This window comes from Rhinopithecus bieti, unplaced genomic scaffold, assembly GCF_001698545.2.
Source record: "Rhinopithecus bieti isolate Rb0 unplaced genomic scaffold, ASM169854v2 scaffold_4544, whole genome shotgun sequence".
Classification (NCBI taxonomy): Eukaryota; Metazoa; Chordata; class Mammalia; order Primates; family Cercopithecidae; genus Rhinopithecus; species Rhinopithecus bieti.
In genome coordinates this window covers 211,785-235,376 of record NW_016804383.1, presented here as the reverse complement: position 1 = coordinate 235,376, position 23,592 = coordinate 211,785, and the positions used below count along the sequence as shown (strand labels likewise).

Sequence of the window (23,592 nt, the reverse complement as noted above, 5' to 3'; positions counted from 1 at the left end):
AAAAAAAAAAAAAAAAAAAACAGGTAGCTGAGCAAAGAGAATGCAACCTTTTTTATTATTTTTTGCCTCCCTATCTACTCTTCTTAACAAGTTTTCCTGATTGCTTGCCACTAGTAGGGTTTAAATTCTCCCGAAAACTATCTCAGTCTCAGATCCTCATCAGCTGACATTACAATCAAGCTAGCCTAAAAGGGCTCATCTCTGGCTACAGAAATAGTGCTTTTTCATCTTTATTTTTATTTTGTTTTGAAATTTTGCAATTCCTTCCCTCATGAAGGTTATGGAAGAATCAGAAAAAAAGATGATGGTTAATATTATTTTATATCGTGGGAAACCTACTTAAACATTTGAAATGCTCAAACATGCCGCAATCTGCGTGGAGAACATTCTGGCAGTGGGTAACAAGAGTTATGAAACTTCAAACCTTTGACCCAGCAATACCAGTTTTGGGAATATACCCCAAGGAAATAACCCAAAAGGGAAAAAATGTAACTCGTTCAAAGATGTTGCTGTGCCGCTATTTATAAGAGTGAAGAATTGGAAATAATCCAAATACCAAATAAGGAAATGGCTCAGCAAATTATGGTATAGTGACATAAGGAAAACACCAGCAAATGATTTTAAATGACAGGAATGTAGCCTCTGCTGGCTCTGGGGAATGTGTAGTTTAGATTAAGTGATGAACCCCAAAACAAAACACCAAATGGAAAGGTTACAACTATGAAAAATGTGTGTTGTGAAAAAAAGTTTAGAAGTGACTCTTGAGGAAAGGCAGACATAGTTTAGAGTCGAGTTTGGGTGCTTCTTCCGTCAAATTGCTTGTGAATTGCAGTATCTACTGCAGTACATTCCAGACCTGACCATTTCGATCCTAAACACAGCTATTTGAGTATATAAAGTAGACAGCAGTTACAAGGTAGATCAGACAGTGGGTTTTCGTTTTGCAGCAAAAAGTCTTCGTAGTTTTGTCCCTGTGCACAGGAAAATGTAAATGCTAGCATCAGAGTTTGGAGACTCTGAGGATTGCAGAACTGCAAAGACAGGCCAGGTACTAAAACCTTCCTGGAATCGGTCCACTGTCTGCTGGAAGATCAATCTCTAGACATTGCTCAGGGCTCACCACAACGAAGCAAGTAGAAGGGACCTACTTTTTCAAAGGAAAAAGAGGAAGAAATTAGATTTCAGAAATCAAATAAATCAGAGATGTCAAAGAAACATTTACAGAAAAGTAACACTGACTCTTCAATTACTATTACAGAATCAGGCTGTAATGTAGACCTCATTTCTGTAGACCTCATTTCTACAGACCTCATTTCTACAGAAGAAGACTCACACTTTTTTTTTCTTTTTTTTAAACATGAAACACAAGAATTCAGAATACGAAACTGAACAGTCAGATCAAGAAACTAACAGGACATTGAATCAAGGAACTGTAAGAAATAGGAGGTGGATAGATATTTGCAGCAAGCTTTAGGTGCTATATAGTATTTAAAAAATAATACATCATGGGTATGAATTAGTATTTACCAACTGGGAAGCAAGGAAACACACAGTAGAATGAACTATTATTAAAGTTTACACATGATTTAAAGTTCACTTTGCTAATAAATTCTTACCTTAACAACCTCATTAGAGACTGGGCACGGTGGCTCACGCCTGTAATCCCAGCAATTTGGGAGGCCAAGGTGGGTGGATCACCTGAGGTTAGGAGTTCGAGACGAGCCTGGGCAACATGGTAAAACCCTCTCTCTACTAAAAATACAAAAATTAGCTGGGCAGGGTGGTGGGCACCTGTAATCCCAGCTACTTGGGAGTCTGAGGCAAGAGAATCGCTTGAACCTGGGAGGCAGAGGTTGCAGTGAGCCAAGATGGCGCCACTGCACTCCAGCCTGGGTGACAGAGCGAGACTCTGGCTCAAAAAAACAAAACAAAACAAAAACAAAACAACCTCATCAGAGCTATTTGGCCTGGGATTTTTTTTTTTCTTTCTCACCCTTAACTTGGACAGTAAGAAACAATTAAATTAGGATATTTTTCTTTTCTTTTCTTTTCTTTTTTTTTTTGAGATGGAGTCTCGCTCTGTCGCCCAGGCTGGAGTGCAGTGGCCAGATCTCAGCTCACTGCAAGCTCTGCCTCCCGGGTTTACGCCATTCTCCTGCCTCAGCCTCCCGAGTAGCTGGGACTACAGGCGCCCACCACCTTGCCTGGCTAGTTTTTTGTATTTTTTAGTAGAGACAGGGTTTCACCGGGTTACCCAGGATGGTCTCGATCTCCTGACCTCATGATCCACCCGTCTCGGCCTCCCAAAGTGCTGGGATTACAGGCTTGAGCCACCGTGCCCGGCTAGGATATTTTTCATTAGTAACAAATTAAAATGGGAGTATGTGCCAACAATATTGGACATGAGTTTTACAGCAATGAGACAACAGAGAAGTATGTCATCTCTTCCACCTTCTCCGAAGAAGTCCAATCCAAGCTGACAATCACTCAGCACCAGTGTTAGGCAGAATTTCTCTTAACTACGTTCTTTGTTTGTTCATCTGAGAATGTGTTTTGTTTTACTCTTTTCTCTCCCTGGTGATTTAACAACAATATGAAGTACACCCAGAGCCTTTTTTGGGGAGAGCAGTTTATTTACCAAATTTACAATAGGTGGCTCTTTGCCAGCCCTGCCTATTTCCCCCTCAGTGTTTGGCTAAGACTCTCAATCTGGCTCCACATTTTATCCTGTATTTAATGATGTGCACATCCGTGGGTACCTAGTAACATATTCAGCTCAAGGTCTCTACAGGAGGCCTGGAGCCAAGAGTCATTTTACTTATGTGAACTCAGATGGGACAACTCCAGTTTTAAAGAGTAGACCTGATGGGAGGGAAACATTTTGGAATTTAGAGTGACAAATCCACTTGAGACAGACCTGAGCCAGGTGCAGTAGCTCATGCCTGTAATCCCAGCATTTTGGGAGGCTGAGGTGGGAGGATTGCTTGACCCCAGGAGTTCAAGACCAGCTTGGACAACATAAGGAGACTTCATTTCTACAAATAAATACCAAAAACCTCCAAAATTAGCCGGGCATGGTGGCATGCACCTGTAGTCCCAGATACTTGGGAGGCTGAGGTGGGAGGATCATTTGAGCCTGGGAGGTTGAGGCTGCAGCGAGCCGTGATCGGGCCCCTGCACTCCAGCACTCCAGCCTGGGTGAGAGTGAGACCGTGTCTCAACCAACAACAACAACAAAGTGGGTTGAGTTCAGCTGTCTCCTAACTAGAGGATAAATTAACTCACCAGTTGATGAAGTCTTTACTTTTGGGATCATTTACCCTTTGGAAGTTCCTAGAAGCTGTGCAGAGTATCTTATCGCTGTGCAGAGCACAGGTGAAAAATGAGAAAGGGCATAGTTCTGGAGATAACAGTTGGCGGCCGCTGTAGCTAGTGAGCCTGCTGACAAAGCTCAGAGAGCCAGATCAAAGACCAAGGCTGCTGTGTCAGCTTCTCCCCGATCGACACTAATACCCATCAGGAGTCAGGGCCTCACCTAAGGCTTCTCCACTGAGGAGCGCTTTGGAGGCTTTGGTGCAGGGGTGTCCATAGTCGTTTCACAGCAGTCTGTAAGGAGAGATGACGCCCCTGTCATTCCACTGCAGTCACTGTGTAGGGAACAAATGGACTGGCAGGAAAGACCTTGGCAGTTTAAAGATCTAAGTAAAGAAACAGACTTATGCCATCCCCGCCTTTTTTTTTTTTTTTTTTTGAGACGGAGTGCTTGCTCTGGTCGCAGGCTGGAGTGCAGTGGTGCGATCGTCGGGGCTCACCTGCCAAGCTCCCGCCTCCTGGGTTCACGGCCAATTTCTCCTGCCTAGCACCCGAGTAGCTTGGACTACGGCGCCTGCCCCACTATGCCTGAGTTTTAATTTTTTCTATTTTTAAGTAGAGATGGGGTTTCACTGTGTTAGCCAGGATGGCTCCTCCGATCTCTTGACCTCATGATCCGCGCCAACCTCAGCCCTCCCAAAGTGCTGGATTACAGGCGTGAGCCACCGCGCCCAGCTGCCACCAGAGCTTATTAAAATCAATTAAGCAAATTGACATCTCCTCAAAAGGCTCATTTGAGTTAATTTGCCAGGGTGGATCAAGCACGGATCAGCGGCAGCAATTGACCAATCAGCCGGGGTAGAGATTAGAATGAAAGGGATGGAGAGAAAAGCATCTGACATTCATCGCCCTCAAAGGGTGGCATAGCCTCTGTCAAGAATCTCAAAACAGGTTTCCCACCAATGTGAGGGAAAGAAATTTGACTTTGCATCCTTTTTTTCCACAAATTCGCTTTTTTCTTTTCCTTTCTTTCTTTTTTTTTTTTTTTTTTTTTTTTTTTGCCACCCAGGCTGGAGTGCAGTGGTGCAATCTCAGCTCACTGCAACCTATACCTCCTGGGCTGGAATACAGTGGTATAATCTCAGCTCATTGCAGCCTGCACCTCCCAGGTTCAGGTGATTCTCCTACCTCAGCCTCTTGAGTAGCTGAGATTACAAGCATGTGCTACCATGCCTGGCTAATTTTTGTATTTTTAGTAGAGACTGGGTTTTGCCATGTTGGCCAGGCTGGTCTCGAACTCCTGACCTCAAGTGATCCACCCGCCTCGGCCTCCCAAAGTGTTGAGATTACAGGTGTGAACCACTGCGCCCAGCCCCAGTTTTCATTCTTTTTGCCTCTGGAGAGAGAGAAAGGAGCACAGAATAATAAAGGATTAGAATCCCCAGTTCTGTGATGGAGCAGAATGAGGCCATTCTGGTGCTGAAGCCGGGTTGAGCTGTTCTGAGGGCAGTAACTATGGAATGAGAAGAGCAGAAGAAAGTGAGGAGGTGGCAGAAAGGAAAGTATTGAAAATTTGCTGGCTGGAAAACTAGCTTCTTGCTAAAAAAAAACCCACATTCCACAAACACACCCAGCTGTTCCTGGTTGTAGTTAGTTATTACCCTTGTGTCCTGGGGAGACTTACGAAAGTAAAAGAAGAGAGAAACCCGTAACATAATTAGGAGAAGGCCACTTCAAAGACAATTATTCTAGCTTTGCCTTTAATTTGGTTAATAAGGCCTCAGTCTGGCTCAAATAATCTGACTGTACTGTTTACATATGTCTTTTACTTCTGTTTCAACAGCTGCACATTGACACAGCAGCCCAAACATACGCAACAGACTGGCAGAGAGGAGACTGGTCTTTGCTGAGAAGAAAGAGGCCTGTGAACATGTGAGTTATGTGACTTAGACGCACCACTTCACCTCTCTTGGCCTTCATTTCTATATTCATGAAATGAAAAAAATTTTTGAGTAGAATTTATAGTGAGCAACTTTCTTTTTTGAAATAAAGGCCAACTCAGGACAAATAAAAAATATTTAAAGACTTCTTTCTTTTATTGAGAAGAACAGCCCAGATGCAGCTTTATTTTTCTGTATTTATCTTTTTAGAGGCAGGGTCTTGCTCTGTCACCAGGCTGAAGTACAGTGGCACAATCATAGCTCACTGCAGCTTCACCCTCTCAGGCTCAAGCAGTCTTCCCACCTCTGCCTCCCGAGTAGCTAGGACTACAGGAGCACACCATAATGCCCGGCTAATTTTTTTTTTTTTTTCTTTTCTTTTTTGAGACAGAGTCTCACTGTGTCACCAGGTTGGAGTGCAGTGGCAAGATCTCAGCTCACTGCAACCTCCGCATCTCAAGTTCGAGAGATTCTTCTGCCTCAGCTTCCTGAGTAGCTGGGACTACAGGTATGCGCCACCACGCCCAGCTAATTTTTATATTTTTAGTAGAGACAGGGTTTCACCATGTTGGCCAGGATGGTCTCGAACTCCTGACCTCAAGTGATCCTCCTGCCTCGGCCTCCCAAAGTGCTGGAATTACAAGCATGAGCCACCGCACCCGGCTTAATTTTTATTTAAAAAAAAAAAAGTTTTGTAGAGATAGGGTCTTGTCATGTTGCACTCCTGGTCTTGAACTCCTGGCTTCAAGGAATCCTCCTGCCTGGGCCTCTTTCCAAAGTCCTAGGATTACAGGTATGAGCCACTACACCCAGTCCAGATGCAGCTTTGTATTTTATTTGTTTGTTTGTTTGTTTTTGAGACAAACAAAAGAGTGTCACTGTGTTGCCCAGGCTGGAGTGCAGTGGCGCAGTCTCAGCTCACGGCAACCTCCCAGGTTCAAGTGATTCTCCTGCCTCATCTTCCCCTGTAGCTGGGACTACAGGCATGTGCCACCGCGCCCGGCTACTTTTTGTATTTTTAGTAGAGACGGGGTTTCACCATGTTGGCTAGGCTGGTCTCAAACTCCTGGCCTCAGGTGATCCCCCCACCTCGGCCTCCCAAAGTGCTGGGATTACAGCTTTGAGCCATCACGCCCGGTTGGATGCAGCTTTTTAACCTTTCTCCCTGAAATTAGACTTTGAGCTTCGAATTGTCCATCACTGGACTAGAAAATCACTAGTTTCCCTCTGATTAACGAAGGTCTTGGTTCCCCGATGGAAGTGATTTTTGTTGCCTGCTTCTTCATGCCACTTCTAGTCAATTATTTCCTTAACCACATAGCCAGAAGGCTATCTAGCCGGAGTGTTTTCTATTATCAAGAAGACACTTGAAAAACTTCTGCATACAAATGGTATAGTCCTATCTTATGCACACAAACAGGCCTTACAGCCTAGTTCAGCAGTTACGGCAGAGTGAAGTCAATGAATATTAATAATTCAGCAGCTAAAGTCATGATTTTCAGAAAACAAATCAGCAAATTTTGACAGGTTGCAAACAATGAGTCAATTAATTACTGCTGGAATTTCAGATATGTAGACATGTCTGCAAATGAAATGTTCCTGGAACGCCTGTTGGACAAACAAAGACATTGGCAATGCAAATGGAGGAATGCACTGAAATTTCCTCACATAAAATCTGACCACCTGGCTGGGTGAGGTGGCTCACACCTGTAATCCCTACACTTTGGGAGGCTAAGGCAAGAGGATGGCTTGAGCCCAGGAGTTGGAGACCAGCCTGGGCAACATAGTGAGACCTTGTCTCTACAAAAAAAACACAAACAACCAGATGTCGTGGTGTGTGCCTGTGGTCGCCAAACAGTGGAAACAAGCCAGTTACCCGTCAACTGATTAACAAATATTTATTTATCATTCATTCATTCATTTAATCATTATTTGGAGACAGGCTTTTGCTCTGTTGCCTAGGTTGGAGTGCAGTGGCTTACTGCAGCCTCCATCTCCACCTCAAGCCATCCTTCCACCTCAGCCTCCTGAGTAGCTGAGACGACAGGCTTGTGCCACCATGCCCAGCTAATCTTTTAGTATTTGTAGACACAGGTCTCCCTGTGTTGCCCAGGCTGGTTTTGAACTCCTAGGCTCAAGTAAGCCTCCTGCCTCAGCCTCCCAAAGTGCTGAGATTACAGATGTGAGCCACCATGCCTGGCCTGATAAACAGATAAATGTGGTATATTCATACAATGTGATATATTCATACAATGGAGTATTACTTGTCCGTAAAAAGAAATGGAGTACCAATACATGTTACAACACAGATAAACCTTGAAAACATCATGCTAAGTGAAAGAGGCCAGACACAAAAGGCCACATATTATAGGAGTCTATTTATATGAAATGCCCCAAATAGGCAACTCCATGAGACAGAAAGTAGATTAGTGGTTGCCTAGGCTTGAGTGGGTTGGAGTAGAATGAAAACCACTGAATTGTACACTTTAAATGAGTGAATTGTATGGTATTGTGAATTATATCTGAAGCTGTCATACAATTTTTTTTTTTTTTTTTTTGAGATGGAGTTTCACTCTTGTTGCCCAGGTTGGAGTGCAATGGTGCGATCTGGGCTCACCACAACCTCTGCCTCCCAGGTTCAAGCGATTCTCCTGCCTCAGCCTCCTGAGTAGCTGGGATTACAGGCATGTGTCACCACGCCTGGCTAATTTTTTGTATTTTTAGTAGAGACGGGGTTTCACCATGTTGGCCAGGCTGGTCTCGAACTCCTGACCTCAGGTGATCCCCCTGCTTTGGCCTCCCAAAGTGCTGGGATTACAGGCATGAGCCACCGTGCCTGGCCTTGTTATACATTTTTTTAAAGGTGTTTTTTAAAGGTGTTACAATTTTGTTAAAAATCAAAAACATGGCTGGGTGCAGTTGCTCATGCCTGTTATCCCAGCACTTTGGGAGGCTAAGGCAGGAGGATGCTTGAGACCCCGTTTCTACAAAAATAAAAAAATTAGCCAGGCACAGTGGTACGCATCTGTAGTCCCAGCTATTCGGGAGGCTGAGGCTGGAGGATCGTTTGAGCCCCAGGAGTTGGAGGTTGCAGTGAGTTGAGATTGTGCCTTTGTGCCCCCACCTGGGTGACAGAGTGAGACTCCATCTGGAATAGAATGAGACTCCATCTACAATAGAATAGAATAGAATAGAATAGAATAGAATAGAATAGAATAGAATAGAATAGCAATAGGAATAGACTCCAGAACCACAAAAACCTAAGCTTTTGGTCTATGTGTGCTGTGGCAGCACTGGTCCAGGCAGCAGAAGTTGGACTTCCTTAATGGGTCTATTTTCCTTGGGCATTAATAGAATTGCATTTTGTGTGTGTGTGTGTGTTTGTGTGTGTGTGTATCATCCTCAAGCCTACCACCTGAAAACTGATACACTACTAGAACATTCTACCAAATTATGCCATAACATGACATGGACCTTGCTTTAAAACTGTCATCGGTCACTTAAACTTGCCTCACAAACCATTTCTAAAGTGGACATAAATCTATAACTTGGGGAACAGATGAGTGATCAAATTGTTCTGTCTAATAAGCCAGCTATAGGCCGGGCATGGTGGCTCACGCCTGTATTTCCAGCACTTTGGGAGGCTGAGAGGGGCGGATCACGAGGTCAGGAGGTCGAGACCATCCTGGCTAACATGGTGAAACCCGTCTCTACTAAAAATACAAAAAACTAGCCGGGCATGGTGGCAGGCGCCTGTAGTCCCAGCTACTCCGGAGGCTGAGGCAGGAGAATGGCATGAACCCGGGAGGCAGAGCTTGCAGTGAGCCGAGATCGCGCCACTGCACTCCAGCCTGGAAGACCAGTGAGACTCCATCTCAAAATAAATAAATAAATAAATTAATTAATTAAGTTAAATAAGCTGGCTATATTACAAAATGATTATTTTGTATCTGGGATTACAGGCTTGAGCCACAGCGCCCAGCCCAGACTGCCTGCTTCTTTTTTTTTTTCTGAGACAGGGTCTCACTCTGTCACCCAGGCTGGAGTGCAGTGGCATAATCTCGGCTCACTACAACCTCTGTCTCCTGAGCTCAAGGGATCCTCCCACCTCAGCCACCTGAGTAGTTGGGACCACAGGCATGCATCACCACGCTTGGCTAATGTTTTGTGTTTTTGGTGGGGGGGGGGGTCTCACCATGTTGCCCAGACTGGTCTCGAACTCCTGAGCTCAGGCGACCTGCCACCTCAGCCTCCCAAAGTGCTGGGATTACAGGTGTGAGCCACCATGCCCAGCCCAGACTGCCTGATCCTTAACCTACTTCCACCATTCTGGACAAGATGCCTAATCCCTCCAGACCTATTTGTAGTATGAGGATAAATGACAGTAGCCAAATCACAGAGATGCTGGGAGAACCAAGCGAGTTAATTGTATAAACAAAGTACATAGAACAGAGTCTGGCATAAAGTTAGTACTCAATAAACTATCTGTTATGTTTCCTTATCAACCTCATAAAGTTCAGGGAGTGGGGGCAGTATTTACTTTCTGGCAGACCTGTCTTTTAAGGATCTTGGACTTGGTCCTTGGGAGCAAATAGATTATCAAGAATAGGGCTGTGCCTAAGCAGTAGGGTTCAGTTCAGACAGATCAAAACCATTTCTGGCCAAGTGCAGTGGCTCACGCTGTAATCCCAGCACTTTGGGAGGCTGAGGCAGGAGGATCACTTGAACCCAGGAGTTCAAGACCAGCCTGGGCAACATAGTGAGACCCCCATCTCTATTAAAAAAAACAAGAAAGACTATTTCTTTCTCCCTGGATGGGACCATTTGATTCTGTGAGGGGCCTAGTTCCCACAGTGCCCTCTAAGAGCCCAAATCCAGTAGGAGAATACAATCTTCCCTGAATACACAGACTCCAGAGTTCTGATGTGAAATAGCAGATCTCGCCCTCAGGAAATCCAGGGATATGGTGATGATTTGAGGCCTTTGGAGGTGGAACCCTGCACCCAGGATGAAACAAATATCTTAGCAGAGAAACCTGCAATAGCTCCCTTGAGCATTCCTTGGTGGTGTGACTGGCTCTGTTTAGACTTTCTTGAACGTTTATAACCCAAAATCTTGCTGACATTAAGTTACTGGATGCCAGAGCTGGCTTAGTCTTGTTGTGTTACTGCAACTTGTGTGCTCTGATTGCTTAGTTTGATAGTGACCCTGCCCGTCTACTCTCAAGTGGCAATTTGATGCCATAGAGCAACTCATGCTGACTTGTGGTCTGGTAGCCAATGTTCAGTCTTGGCCAACTCTGAATCTTTCTGGTTCTTTGCTGATTTTGGGCCTCCGTTTATGTGCTCGAGTCTGCCTTTGCCCCTGTGGATGCTTTATAAGTCTCCCTATCCCTAATGGGACTCTTGGTCAACTCAAGATAGAGCACTTTTCTTCTCCAAAGGGAAAATGCAGGCACAGAGAAACCAAATTATTCGTTTAGGGAAACAGAGCTAGAAATTTAGTTGGGCCAGAATTAGAAACTTCAGATCACATTGCATCTAAAATATAGTAATTAACACGACTTCATTCTTAAATAAAATGTTGCTTTAATAAAATACTGCACATATATATTTTTCTTTTCAAAGATGTTATGAGCAGGATGGTTGTTTTGAATGATAATGTATTGTATACTATATAATTAGTAGCAAAAACAAGGACTTTCAAATAAATAGGCTTCAGCTTTTTTTTGGTGGGGGGCGGTGTGGGGAAGAAATACTCTGCAAATCAGCTGAGACTGAAAAACAGGCAAGGAGGGCCGGGCGCAGTGGCTCATGCCTGTAATCATAGCACCTTGGGAGGCCGAGGCAGATGGATCACTTGAGGTCAGGAGTTTGAGACCAGCCTGGCCAACATGATGAAATCCCATCTCTTCTGAAAATGTAAAAAGTAGCCTGGCATGGTGGTCCTAGCTACTGAGGAGGCTGAGACATGAAAATTGCTTGAACCAGGAGGAAGAGGTTGCAGTGAGCCAGCATTGTGCCACTGCACTCCAGCCTGGGTGACAGAGTGAGAGTCCGTCTCAAAAAAAAAAGAAAAGAAAAGAAAAACAGGCAAGGATGGCTAGCTGGACATAGTGGCTTACACCTGTAGTCCCAGCTATGAGGCTGCGGTATGGTGGGAGGATTGCTTGAGCCCAGGAATTCAAGAGCAGCCTGGGCAACGTAGTGAGACCCTGTCTCAAAAAAAAAAAAAAAAAATAGAGAAGATGTTGACTTTTCCTTTAAGAATGTGCTCTTGGTCGGCTTGGGATAGAGAAAGGAGTCATATTTACCCTCTGGGAATCAAAAGAAACACTGGAGTGACCTCTGAGAGAGAAATCCTGGCCCTACCCTTGTCATTCTGCCCAAGATTTCAGAGCCTAATTGAAACATACAAAAGCACCACCACAGTTGCCCTCTAGCCATCTGAAGATCCAGTGGGGTGGATGTGGAGCCAGTGGAAAATCTGGAAAAGCAGAGCTGGGGGTTATAAGGAAGATGATGTAATGTGATAGAGGAGATGTCAGCTAAACCTGAATGTTCAGACCTAGTGCAATATCTGGTCACTGCAGCCATTCAGAAATCCAAGGAAATACAAAGACTGTGTATGCACAGTAAAAAAAATACTAGAAGCAGAATTACCCCACTAACAACCTATTAATTATACTCACGCTGGTCCCCCATTACTGAGAGTGCATTATTATATAATTAAAGCCATTTAGACATGGCTTGGCATAGCACTTGCATGATATGCTACATACTAAAAATTCCTCCTTATGTAGCCTTTTTTTCTTATCAGATTCAGAGCTCCTTTCTACTTTTCTTGGTAAGGATGAACACAGGTAGAAAATTCTCAGTTAGGATCTCCAGCCTGGGCTTGTGATCTGACCCTACCTGGAAGTCTTACTTTTGTATATCTGACAGAAGAACAAGTAAGTCTTCAGGGGAAAATCCAGAACAACCCAACTTCTAGCATCAGGTCTTTCTCAATAGCTTTTCATTAGCTTTTCAAAAACGTCACCCAATATGATTAGGATTGTAAAAGAGGACCACCTGAGCTGACAGCGCCTCCGGCCTCTAAATGGGCTGGCAGAAGACCATTGAAAGATAAAATGGGCTGTTCCAGTGGGCGTGAGCTCCCTACCTGTGAGAGTATTCAAGTAGAGAGAGGAGGACCTCCTGGCAGGAAACTTGCTTATGGTGGGAGGGTGTATGTGATATGGCACCTCCATCTGAGAGAGTCTATGCTGAGGGCAGGCTGGAGTCACACATGGGAATAAGCCAGGCGACCCTCCAATCTGCCGTCTGTGATTTAATTCCACAATGGCAGAATGGATGGCATGTCACTTGCTCCAAATACCAGCACCCATTGCTTCAAATACTAGTCCCCCTCAATCCCTGGCACAGTTGTTGACTTGAAATACTGAAGACTCCGCATCCCTTACAACGACTTCTTATGTGGCTGGCCCAGGACCTGGGCGAGGCAGTAGGGGATGACACTGACGGATGCCAGGGGCACTACCGCACTCTTGCAGAAGGACAAGACGTAGAAGACCAGCTCGACTTGGGACGGGGGTTTCAAGGAGTCAAAGAGGTGCAGGAGGATGAGGGAGGCTACAATAGAGCTGAGGCGGAATGGGAGCCACTTGCCGAGTTTCCCCTTGCAGCTTTCCCTGTACATGCTGGAGTTGAGAGCCAGCCCCAGGCCAAAGAGGGTGCCCAGGTTCTTGAGGAGACTGGCAAAGGGCGTGGTGTCAATGTGGACCCATTCTGGCCGCTCGCACCATCTCTGGGCTTTCTCCAGAGTCCATAGGAGGTCTACACCCAGTCCCTTGAGCAGCAGATAAAATCCGATGGCGAAGCTGAACAGGAAGAAGGTAATGAGAAAATATTTCTTGAGGCTGGCATTATAGATGCTGTGGATGTGGCTGAAAGTTTCTGCAACAGCAATGCCTGGGTGGAAGAAAGAATTACTGTGAGAGATAGGAAGGATCTGGGACCTTTGCTAGAGGTGGGTTTGGAGCAGTGGGTGACATGCCCTCCGTTCTGTGACTGTGGAATTATATCACAGACGGCAGATTGCAGGGTCGCCCGGCTTATTCCCATGTGTGACTCCAGTCTGCCCTCAACATAGACTCTTTCAGATGGAGGTGCCATATCACGTACATTCTCCCCCCATACGCAAATTTCCTACCAGGAGGTCCTCCTATCTCTACTTGAATACCCTTAGAGGTAGGGAGCTCGCCCCCACTAGAACAGTCCATTTTATCTTTGAATGGAATTGATTGCTGAATAGTTCTTCCTTGTCTGTGTGAAACTGGTCCCTCTCTAATACTGTCTGTTTTCTCAGTTCTTTCTGCAGGAGTTAGTAAGTGATGAATCTAGTCCCTCTGTCACACATTTGGACACAGTTATTCTCTCTAACCTAAACATTCCCAGGTTTTTCATGTGATATGGCTTTCAGGTTCTTCCTCAAACATGGACCCCACTACTAAATGCTGTGTTACTTTTGTGATTACCATGAAACCATCATCTCCCTTGTTCTCAACATTCTTCTTTGAATGCTGCTGTGTTCTGTTCTTACAAATCTCCAGGGGAGAAATTCCACAGTTTTGTTAAGGTCTTATATTCTAGTGCCTCCCACAAACTCTTTCTTATGTTTCACCTAAATCTTGTCTTAACCTTGTTAACTGGATCTAAGAAAACACAGATATTCAAAACTCTAAACCTATAAAAGAGATCAACTGCAGTTATTTATTAGGTTTGCAAATAAATGTATTTAAATAAAGAGCTTTCCTAGGACACCGTGCTAATTTGTTAAATTTGGCAGATTCCCTGAAAAGTAAATTAGGGCCTGTTGAAGATCAGTAAGAAATAAAGATTGTAAAAAGCTCCGAGATTTCAAGCTAATTCAATTTGGTTAGTTAATTTGATGCATGGTAACTTCTACACAATTCATTCTATAGATCTGGGCACTCCTACAGAAATTAATCATTTCAACTTGCTCATTCTTGACTTTGAACCCACAGAAATGCTCACAGTACTGATTACACACAGGATGTGGCTGGAATGCTGGGATTTTGTCCTCATCTTAGGGGGAGAAATGGAATGGGGTTGGGGGGAGGAGGAAGGGAGTCAGATCAGCCCGTACCTGACAGGACTCCGGCAACAACTTGATGAGGAAAATGAGCAGCAAGGTAGATTCGTGACAGACAGACGTTCAGCTGCACAGCCCAGAATCCCAACCACAAAATGACATTCAAGCACCTGCAATGGAAGAGGCAACCATAACAGAACACAGGTGCAGATCCTTCAGAAAAGAAAACAGCCCCTGCAGGAATGTTGGAGCCTGGCAAACTTGGGTGCTCTCAGTGGAATTTTTGTAAATTAAAGCCAGTACTCAAAAGCCCAAAGATACCTGTTGGGGGCTGGGTGCAGTGGCTCTTACCTGTAATCCCAATACTTTGGGAGGCCGAGGTGAGAGGATCACTTGAGGCCAAGAGTTCAAGACCAGTTTAGGCAACATAGCAAGACCCCTGTATCTTTAAAAAAAAGTCAAAATTGACCAGGCACGGTGGCTCACGCTTGTAATCCCAACACTTTGGGAGGCCGAGGTGGGTGGATCACTTGAGGTCAGGAGTTTGAGACCAGCCTGATCAACAGGTGAAACCCCGTCTCTACTAAAAAGAAAAAAAAAAATTACAAAATTAGCCGGGTGTGGTGGTGGTGCATGCCTATAATCCCAGCTACTTGAGAGGCTNCTGGGTGCAGTGGCTCTTACCTGTAATCCCAATACTTTGGGAGGCCGAGGTGAGAGGATCACTTGAGGCCAAGAGTTCAAGACCAGTTTAGGCAACATAGCAAGACCCCTGTATCTTTAAAAAAAAGTCAAAATTGACCAGGCACGGTGGCTCACGCTTGTAATCCCAACACTTTGGGAGGCCGAGGTGGGTGGATCACTTGAGGTCAGGAGTTTGAGACCAGCCTGATCAACAGGTGAAACCCCGTCTCTACTAAAAAGAAAAAAAAAAAATTACAAAATTAGCCGGGTGTGGTGGTGGTGCATGCCTATAATCCCAGCTACTTGAGAGGCTGAGGCAGGAGAATTGCTTGAACCCAGGAGGTGGAGGCTGCAGTGAACCGAGATTGCACCATTGCACTCTAGCCTGGGCAACAAGAGTGAAACTCCATCTCAATAATAAATAATAATAATAATAATAATAATAATAAACAGGCCAGGCACGGTGGCTCACGCCTGTAATCCCAGCACTTTGGGAGGCTGAGGCGGGAGGATCACTAGGTCAGGAGTTCGAGACCAGCCTGTTCAATATAGTGAAACCCCATCTCTACTAAAAATACAAAAATTAGCCAGATGTGGTGGCACGAGCCTGTAGTCTCAGCTACTCGAGAGGCTGAGGCAGAAGAATAGCTTGAACCCAGGAAGTGGAAGTTGCAGTGAGGCGAGATCGCGCCATTGCACTCCAGCCTAGGCGACAGAGCGAGACTCCATCTCAAAAAAAAAAAAAAAAAGAAAGATGCCTGTGGCAAGTGGTGAACCCTTGTGTATATGAATTTTAACCTCCCTATTTTATCTATTTGATAATTAAGGATTTGCATGGGCTGGCACCATGGCTCACGCCTGTAATCCCAATATTTTAGGAGGCTGAGGCAAGCCAATTGCTTGAGAGCAAGACCAGCCTGAGCCTGGGCAACATTGCAGAACCCTGTCTCTACAGAAAGATATGAGAAATTAGCTGGGTGTGGTGTATGGCCTGTGGTCCCAGCTACTCAGACGGCTGAGGTGGGAGGATCGCTTGAGCCTGGGAGGTAGAGGTTGCAGCGAGCCGTTATCATGTCACTTCACTTCAGCCTGGATGACAGATGAGACCACGTTTCAAAATAAAATAAAAGGATTTGCACTGTGGCTGCACACCCGGAATTCTCTGTAATAGGAATATCTTCTGTTTCTCTGGTTATTTTAACCTGAGTGGGCGACTCTGTGGTTGGTACAGACATGGGTTTTTATTTAAGCCCTGCTGCTGCCTCACTACCTGATTTTTATAAGTCCCTTCATGGTGTTGGGCCTTGTTTCCTTATCTGTAAAACAAGGGATTGCACTACTGGATCCCTTTCAGCCCAAACATTCCATGACTCTGAGTTTCACTCTGAGTTTCACCCTTATCCAAACTGCCACAATTTTAATCAGTGCCTGCCCAGGTGTGGGAGCGGGCTAGGGGTATGTGAGGAAGAGCACGTGGTGTGTCAGCTACAGAGAGAGCCACCTCCTGCCCTCCACCACCTACACCCCAGTGTTGAGTTCTTACCGAAATCTGTAGGTTGGCTTTTTCTTTCCCCGAAAGATGGAAAGAGTAGATGTGACCATCACGTAGTATACACCTGCTGTACCCATGGCATGGCCAGAGGGGCTCCCTAAAGGGCAGGAAAGAGAATGAGTACAGGTGAAAAAGTCCTCATCTGGGAGACAGTGCATCATCTACCCAGCCATCCCCCTATCCACTCTACCCATTCATACATCTGTTTACCCCCCATCCATCCACCCATCTTCCCATCTATTCGTTATCCGTAAGTCATTTATTTAACAAATTTCCATCTACTATGCACCAAGCATTGTGCAAGGCCCTGGGAATACAATGGTGAGCAAAATCAGAGAGGGTCCCTGCTCTTGCAGTTAAGTGCAGTCTGGAGATTACACAAAGAATCAGTATACTGGGCGTACAATTACAAACTGATCTGCCCTCCACATCTTCTGTTCCTTCTCACCTTGCACACTCTGCTGGCTACACTGGCCTCATTGCTTTCCTTTAAACACACCAAGCACTTTCCCACCTCAGGGCGTTTGCATGGCGATCCTCTGGCCAGACAGCCCTTCATAGCTCTTCTGCCAGAAACTTACTCCCTCACATCCTTTAAAACTTGACTGAGATCTCACATTCTCAGTGAGTCCTACTCTGACCACGCTATCTAACCCTGCCTGCAACCGGTTCCGTTTTTTGTTTGTTTGTTTTTTAGAGATGGGGTCTTGCTCTGTCTCCTAGGCTGCAGTGCAGTGTCATGATCATAGCTCACTGCAGCCTTGACCTCCTGGACTCAAGCGATCCTCCGCCTCAGCCCCTTGAGTAGTTGGGACCACAGGTGCACACCACCACACCCAGCAACTTTTTAAAATGTGTTTTGTGGCCGGGCGCGGTTGCTCAAGCCTGTAATCCCAGCACTTTGGGAGGCCGAGACGGGTGGATCACGAGGTCAGGAGATCGAGACCATCCTGGCTAACACCGTGAAACCCTGTCTCTACTAAAAAATACAAAAAACTAGCCGGGCGAGGTGGCGGGCGCCTGTAGTCCCAGCAACACGGGAGGCTGAGGCAGGAGAATGGCGTAAACCCGGGAGGCGGAGCTTGCAGTGAGCTGAGATCTGGCCACTGCACTCCAGCCTGGGCGATAGAGCGAGACTCCGTCTCAAAAAAAAAAAAAAAAATGTGTTTTGTTTGTTTGTTTTTGCCCAGGCTGGTTTTGAACACCTGGGCTCAAGCAATCCTCCCACCCTTGGCCTCCCAAAGTGTTGGGATTATAAGTGTGAGCCACCATGCCCAGTCTGGTTCCCATCCCATTCTTAATTCCTCTACCCTGAGAGACAGAGGTTCCTGAGATGTGCCGCCCAGACCTCCCTCCTGAACTGCAGGACTTATTTCGTAGCTGTTGAGAGTGTGATGGCAGATGGCTCTCTGCTCTCAGCCTTCTCCGGGCATTGCCCTGGGCTAAAGAGAGTTGCCTTGATCAAGGTTACGCCCTCCCCAGGGTCTGATTCCCTTGACCCAATTGGGGCCAACTTTGAGGAGCCATCCCCAGCTTCAGAGCTCCCTGTGGAGTCGGATGAGGCAGAATCACAACCGGACCTCTCCTTCTGCCCTTTTCCTGTTCCTTCCCTTCTACAAGTATAGTTCCTCAGAGTATCTAAACTCCTGCACGTGAAACTCCATTTCAGCCTGCTTTCCAGGGAACCCCATAGATAAATAAAGGCTTTCTTTCCTCCCTCCCTCCCTCCCTTCCTCCATTTCTCCCTTCCCTTCTGCCTCCCTTCCTCCCTCCCTTCTTCTTCCCTCTAACTAATTATATACCTTGGGTAATTCATTTAAACTTTTTTTTTTTTTTTTTTTTGAGACAGAATCTTTCTCTGTTGCCCAGGCTGGAGTACAGTGGCACGATTTTGGCTCACTGCAACCTCTGCCTCCCGGGTTGAAGTGATTCTCCTGCCACAGCCTCCTGGGTAGCTGGGATTACAGGTGCCTGCCACCACGCCCGGCTAAGCTTTTGCATTTTTTTTTTATTAGTGACGAGGTTTCACCATGTTGGCCAGGCTGGTCTTGAACTCCTCACCTCAGGTGATCCACCCGCCTCAGCCTCCCAAAGTGCTAGGAATACAGGCGTGAGCCACCGTGCCTGGCCTATCCTACATATTAATAATTAACTTTTTTTTTGGAGAGAGTCTCCTTCTGTACTCAGGCGGGAGGGCAGTGGCCCGATCTTGGTTCACTGCAACCTCTGCCTCCCAGGTTCAAGCAATTCTTCTGCCTCAGCCTCCCAGGTAGCTGAGACTACAGGCATGTGCCATCATGCCCAACCAATTTTTGCATTTTTAGTAGAGACAGGATTTTACAATGTTGGCCAGGCTGGTCTTGAACTCCCGACCTCAGGTGATCTATCCACCTTGGCCTCTGAAAGTGCTGGGATTACAGGCATGAACCACCATGCCTGGCCTAGTTTACTTATTATTATAATTTTTGTGTATTTCACCTCCTCTATTCAGATTTCAGCTCCACAAGGGCAGCAGGGATCTTTGTGTCTGTGAGGTATCCCTAGCACATAGAACAGTGTAGAGCTCCCAGTAGGTGCTTGGTAAGTAACAGCTGAATGAGTGAATGCTCTGAGGTGAATGAATGCTCTGTGAGAGCGAATAACTAAGGGACCTTCCCTAATTTTGGGGTCAGGAAAGGGTCTCTGAGGGAGGGATGCTAGTACCTTAGAGGGTACTAGTCTCAGAGGGCAGCTGAGACTTTAGGGCGACGGAGGGGGCTTCCTATTACATACTGAAAATGAAATCTATCATTTGATTTGACAGTACCCATCTGGCTGTAACTAATAAAATGTAGGCACAGCAACGGATTGGACAGTCAGCTCAGGAGGGCACATCCAGTGGGCCGGGCCATTGGGAAGGACCCGCAGGAGCTCAGGCTTCTGCCCCCTCCTTTCTCAGGACACAGCGCTGCAGGGCAGTGACTCTCATGAACTTTTGCCCGTGGGTGCCTGTACCTCTCTGGACTCCACCCAGGTTCTGTAACAGGCAGATTTCCAATACTACTGTGCTATTCAGGAAAGCACTGCTGAAGTGAATTAACTTGTGCCAATTGAAGAGCATGACAAAAGTACAAAGGAATGGCTTTCCTCATGTCCCCTCAAGGTCAGTTTCATCCATAACAGATGAACGAGGTCCACCCAGCTTCTGTCTCTACAGGGGCTGGGACGCTTACCTGGTCCAGTCTCACAGGTGACAGGGAACTGCTTTATCAGGGGCACAGAAGTGTTGCCGTAGTAGTTGGTGTCCAAAACCCACCAGTATGGACGCTGTCCAAAGAGAATCCTATGGAAAAACAGAACGAGTTTCTGGGGTTACTGAATGAACGCTTTTGCCCAAAGCCCACACCTTCAACAATAGTGTAGCTTGAGAAGGATTTCACATGTTGCCTCTAGAAGGGAGAACTGGGTGGCTGGGGAGAAGTGTGAGAGGGAGATGTTTCATGACACATCCTTATGTATGTAACTTTTGCATTTTGAACTGTTTGTTTGAATGTATTTCCTTCCTTCCTTCTCTTCCTTCCTCTCTCCCTCCTCCCTCGCCTCCCTCCTTCTTCCTTCTCTCTCTCTTTCTTTTTTCTTTCTTCTTCTTCCTTCTTTTTTTTTTGAGACAGGATCTGGCTCAGTAACAGTCTGGAGTGCAGTGTGCAATCTGGGTCATTGCAACCTACCTCGCTCCCCCTCAGCCTCCTGAAATAGCTGGGACTACAGGGTGTGCTGCCACCCACCTAGCTAGTTTTGTATTTTTTAGTAGATAACATGGGGTTTCACCATGTTGCAGGCCTGGTCTCATCTCTTTGAACTCAGGCATCCTCCCACCTTGGCTCCCAAAGTGCTGGGAATTAACGGCATGAGCCACTGCGCTTGACTGTATGGATCTACTTTAAACACAAAAATGAAGCCCAAGATTCTGAACTCGGGCGGGTGCGGTGGCTCACACCTGTAATCACAGCGACTTTGGGAGGCGAGGAGGGCGGATCGCATGCGGTCAGGAGTTTGCAGCTGGCCAACATATGAAACTGTTTCTAACCCAAAAAATATATAGAATCTAGCCGGGCTGTGGTGGTGCGTGACTTTACTCCAGCTACTCGCGAGGCTAAGGCAGGAGAAATCCTTGACCTGGGAGGCGCGAGGTTGCAGTAAACTGAGATTAATGCCAGCTGGCACTACAGGCTGGGCGAAGAGCGAGACTCATGTCAAAAAAAAAAGAAAACGATCCTGAAAATCCATATAATCGGCAGCTATGTGACTTTTTTTTTTTTTTGACGGAGTCTTGCTCTGTCGCCGGGGCACAGTGGCCAGATCTCAGCTCACTGCAAGCTCCGCCTCCCGGGTTTACGCCATTCTCCTGCCTCAGCCTCCCGTGTAGCTGGGACTACAGGCGCCCGCCATCTCGCCCGGCTAGTTTTTTGTATTTTTAGTAGAGACGGGGTTTCACAGTGTTAGCCAGGATGGTCTCGATCTCCTGACCTTGTGATCCGCCCGTCTCGGCCTCCCAAAGTGCTGGGATTACAGGCTTGAGCCACCGCGCCCGGCCCTTTTTTTTTTTAACCTCAGCAGTATTTGTCCTGGAAGAATGCATATGGAACTATAGTTTGAAACTTGGACTTGCATATACCATGGGTTCCCTCAGGCCTCAAGGAATCTTGCATTTCCTCTGACATCAGAGAATGCACTCCAGCCCCTAGGAGGAGCTCCCCCAGGAAACAGCCTGTATTTCCATCAGAATTGCTCTCTGTAAGGATGTATATAGCTTCGGATGTTCGTTTGGTGTCCTCTCTGCTTTGAAACAGTGTGTCTCAGACAAACCACTTCCCCTTTAAAAGCACTAGATGTATCTTTCACTGTGGAAATAGGTGTCAACTGTCAGTCAGGATGTCTTTTATCCCCTATGATGGTGGAATAGTGATTTCTCACCGAAATCAGGGAGAGCCACTAACTCTGACCTCTACCAACGGAGAGAGATTGCATGGTTCTTCAATGGAGATCAGATGTTTGGAATAACACTTCATCTTCTTATTTTTTAGAATCATGTGGCTGGGTGTGTTGGCTCACGCCTGTAATCCTAGCACTTAGGAAGGCCAAGGCAGGCAAATCATGAGGTCAGGAGTTTGAGACCAGCCTGGTCAACATCGTGAAACCCCGTCTCTACTAAAAATACAAAAAAATTAGCTGGGCGTGGTGGCGGGCGCCTGTAATCCCAGCTACTCAGGAGGCTGAGGCAGGAGACTCACTTGAACCCGAATGGCAGAGGTTGCAGTGAGCTGAGATCGCGCCATTGCACTCCAGCCGGGTGATATTGCAAGACTCCATCTCAAACGAAAGAGAGAGAGAGAGAGGAAGGAAGGAAGGGAGGGAGGGAGGAAGGAAGGAAGGCAGGCCATAATGGGAATGTTTATATGGTAGAAAATTGGCAAATGCTAAACTCAGGGCTTTTTTCCCCCCACAAAGAGTCAGTTTATCAGCACGGGATGTAACATAGTTCTTAAGGGCATTGCTGCGGAAGCCAGCCTGCCTGCCTGGGCTTCCATCGTGGCTCAGCATGTACTAACCTCGCTGGCCTAATCATTTAACTCAGCACCTTGGTCTCTGCATCTACTATTTCTGTAAATAGCAGTAACTACCTCACAGGAAAGCACATAGCACATGGCCTGGCATGCACTGTTTAATAAATGTTAACCCTGATTATTATTAAGCTGCCAGAGATAACCTATTTGTAGATTATAAAACAGAAACTCAGATAATTAATATGACTTGCCAAGGACATGTAATTGGTGGGTGGTAGAACGAGGGCTGGAGCCCAGTTCCCAGGGTGACTTTTCATTACTCCACAAAACAGGCTGTTGAATCATCTGTTTCCTTTTTTCATACAGCATACATCATCTTTTTTTTTTTTTGAAACAGAGCCTTACTCTGTTGCCCAGGCTGGAATGCAGTGGCACGATCTCAACTCACTGCAACCTCCTCTGCCTCTCACCTCAGCCGCCTGAGTAGCTGGGACTACAGGTGCACGCCACCACGCCCAGCTAATTTTAGTAATGTTTTTGTAGAGATGGAGTATCGTTATGTTGCCCAGGCTGGTCTTGAACTCCTGAGTTCACCCAGGAGTGATTCGCCCACCTCGGCCTCCCAAAGTGCTGGGATTACAGGTGTAAGCCACCATGCATGGCCCCATACATCTTTCTTTATGTTACCTCTTCTGCTTCATACTAAGAAAACTCTTTGCTCAAAGCCTATATAACTCAGACTTTTCACGAAATTCAACTGTCCTACCCTTTAACCCGTATGAAATAGGCTTTCCTGTATTTTCAACTCACTGGTAGGATTTTTTTCTGTCTTCCCCCTTTATATAGATGATCCAAAGTCAGAGAGAAGGGTTGGTAGGATGGGTAGCCGGGGCTGCCTGAATAGCCTGGGGAAGCAACTTCTGATGGACAGATATTTCCAGAGCGAACGCCAGCCTCTTTTTCTTGCCGATCTCCTCTCTATATGGTTCTTACCACTTAAAGACGAGGTTGAGCCAGTCTCCAATCACAGCTACCCAGAGGAGTTTAATGCCCACAGCTTCCTGAAGATGGAACCAGATGGGGAAGAGGACGTAGAAAGCATTCCTGAGGTCTGCAATCACGGACACCAAGATGAACCAGTCCTGGGAGTCTTGGTAATTCACCTGGAGGTAGTGTGTTGACCGGATCCCAAAGTCATGGAGAACATTCATTCCTTCCTCCATCCTCGTTTCTTTGGCACCTCAGGAAGACGTCAGCAGAGCCCTTGCAGTTATTCCAGGCTTGGTGGTGATTGCTCTGCTATCAGTCTGTGCCTTGCCCCTGTTTTATATGCCCTGTATCCAGTATTCAGGTCAACCCAGCTCTGATCTTTGGACTCAAAAACCACTTTTGTCTAAAATGTATTGATCAAAGGTGCATCACCAGTAGGTTGATGCGAACTTGT

General features: G+C 46.2%; 1 protein-coding gene and 1 pseudogene across 2 annotated transcripts; both read right to left on the bottom strand.

Annotated features, from left to right (window-relative positions):
• The window catches only part of LOC108526761 (telomerase reverse transcriptase pseudogene), a 20,341-nt pseudogene extending 8,385 nt beyond the window's left edge, over positions 1–11,956 (bottom strand).
• Positions 11,911–23,592, bottom strand: G6PC1 (glucose-6-phosphatase catalytic subunit 1). Of its 2 annotated transcripts, none has more exons than XM_017867665.1 (5): positions 23,142–23,590; positions 19,818–19,927; positions 16,597–16,702; positions 14,424–14,539; positions 11,911–13,225 (listed from the first exon to the last, which is right to left on the bottom strand). In XM_017867665.1, the coding sequence occupies exons 1-5, from the start codon at positions 23,369–23,371 to the stop codon at positions 12,714–12,716; spliced, it is 1,074 nt and encodes a 357-aa protein (XP_017723154.1). In that variant the 5' UTR covers positions 23,372–23,590; the 3' UTR covers positions 11,911–12,713. The 2 variants fall into 2 exon arrangements, with proteins under 2 accessions (XP_017723154.1, XP_017723155.1); XM_017867666.1 differs by having other exon boundaries at positions 13,180–13,225; positions 16,597–16,619; positions 19,812–19,927; positions 23,142–23,592.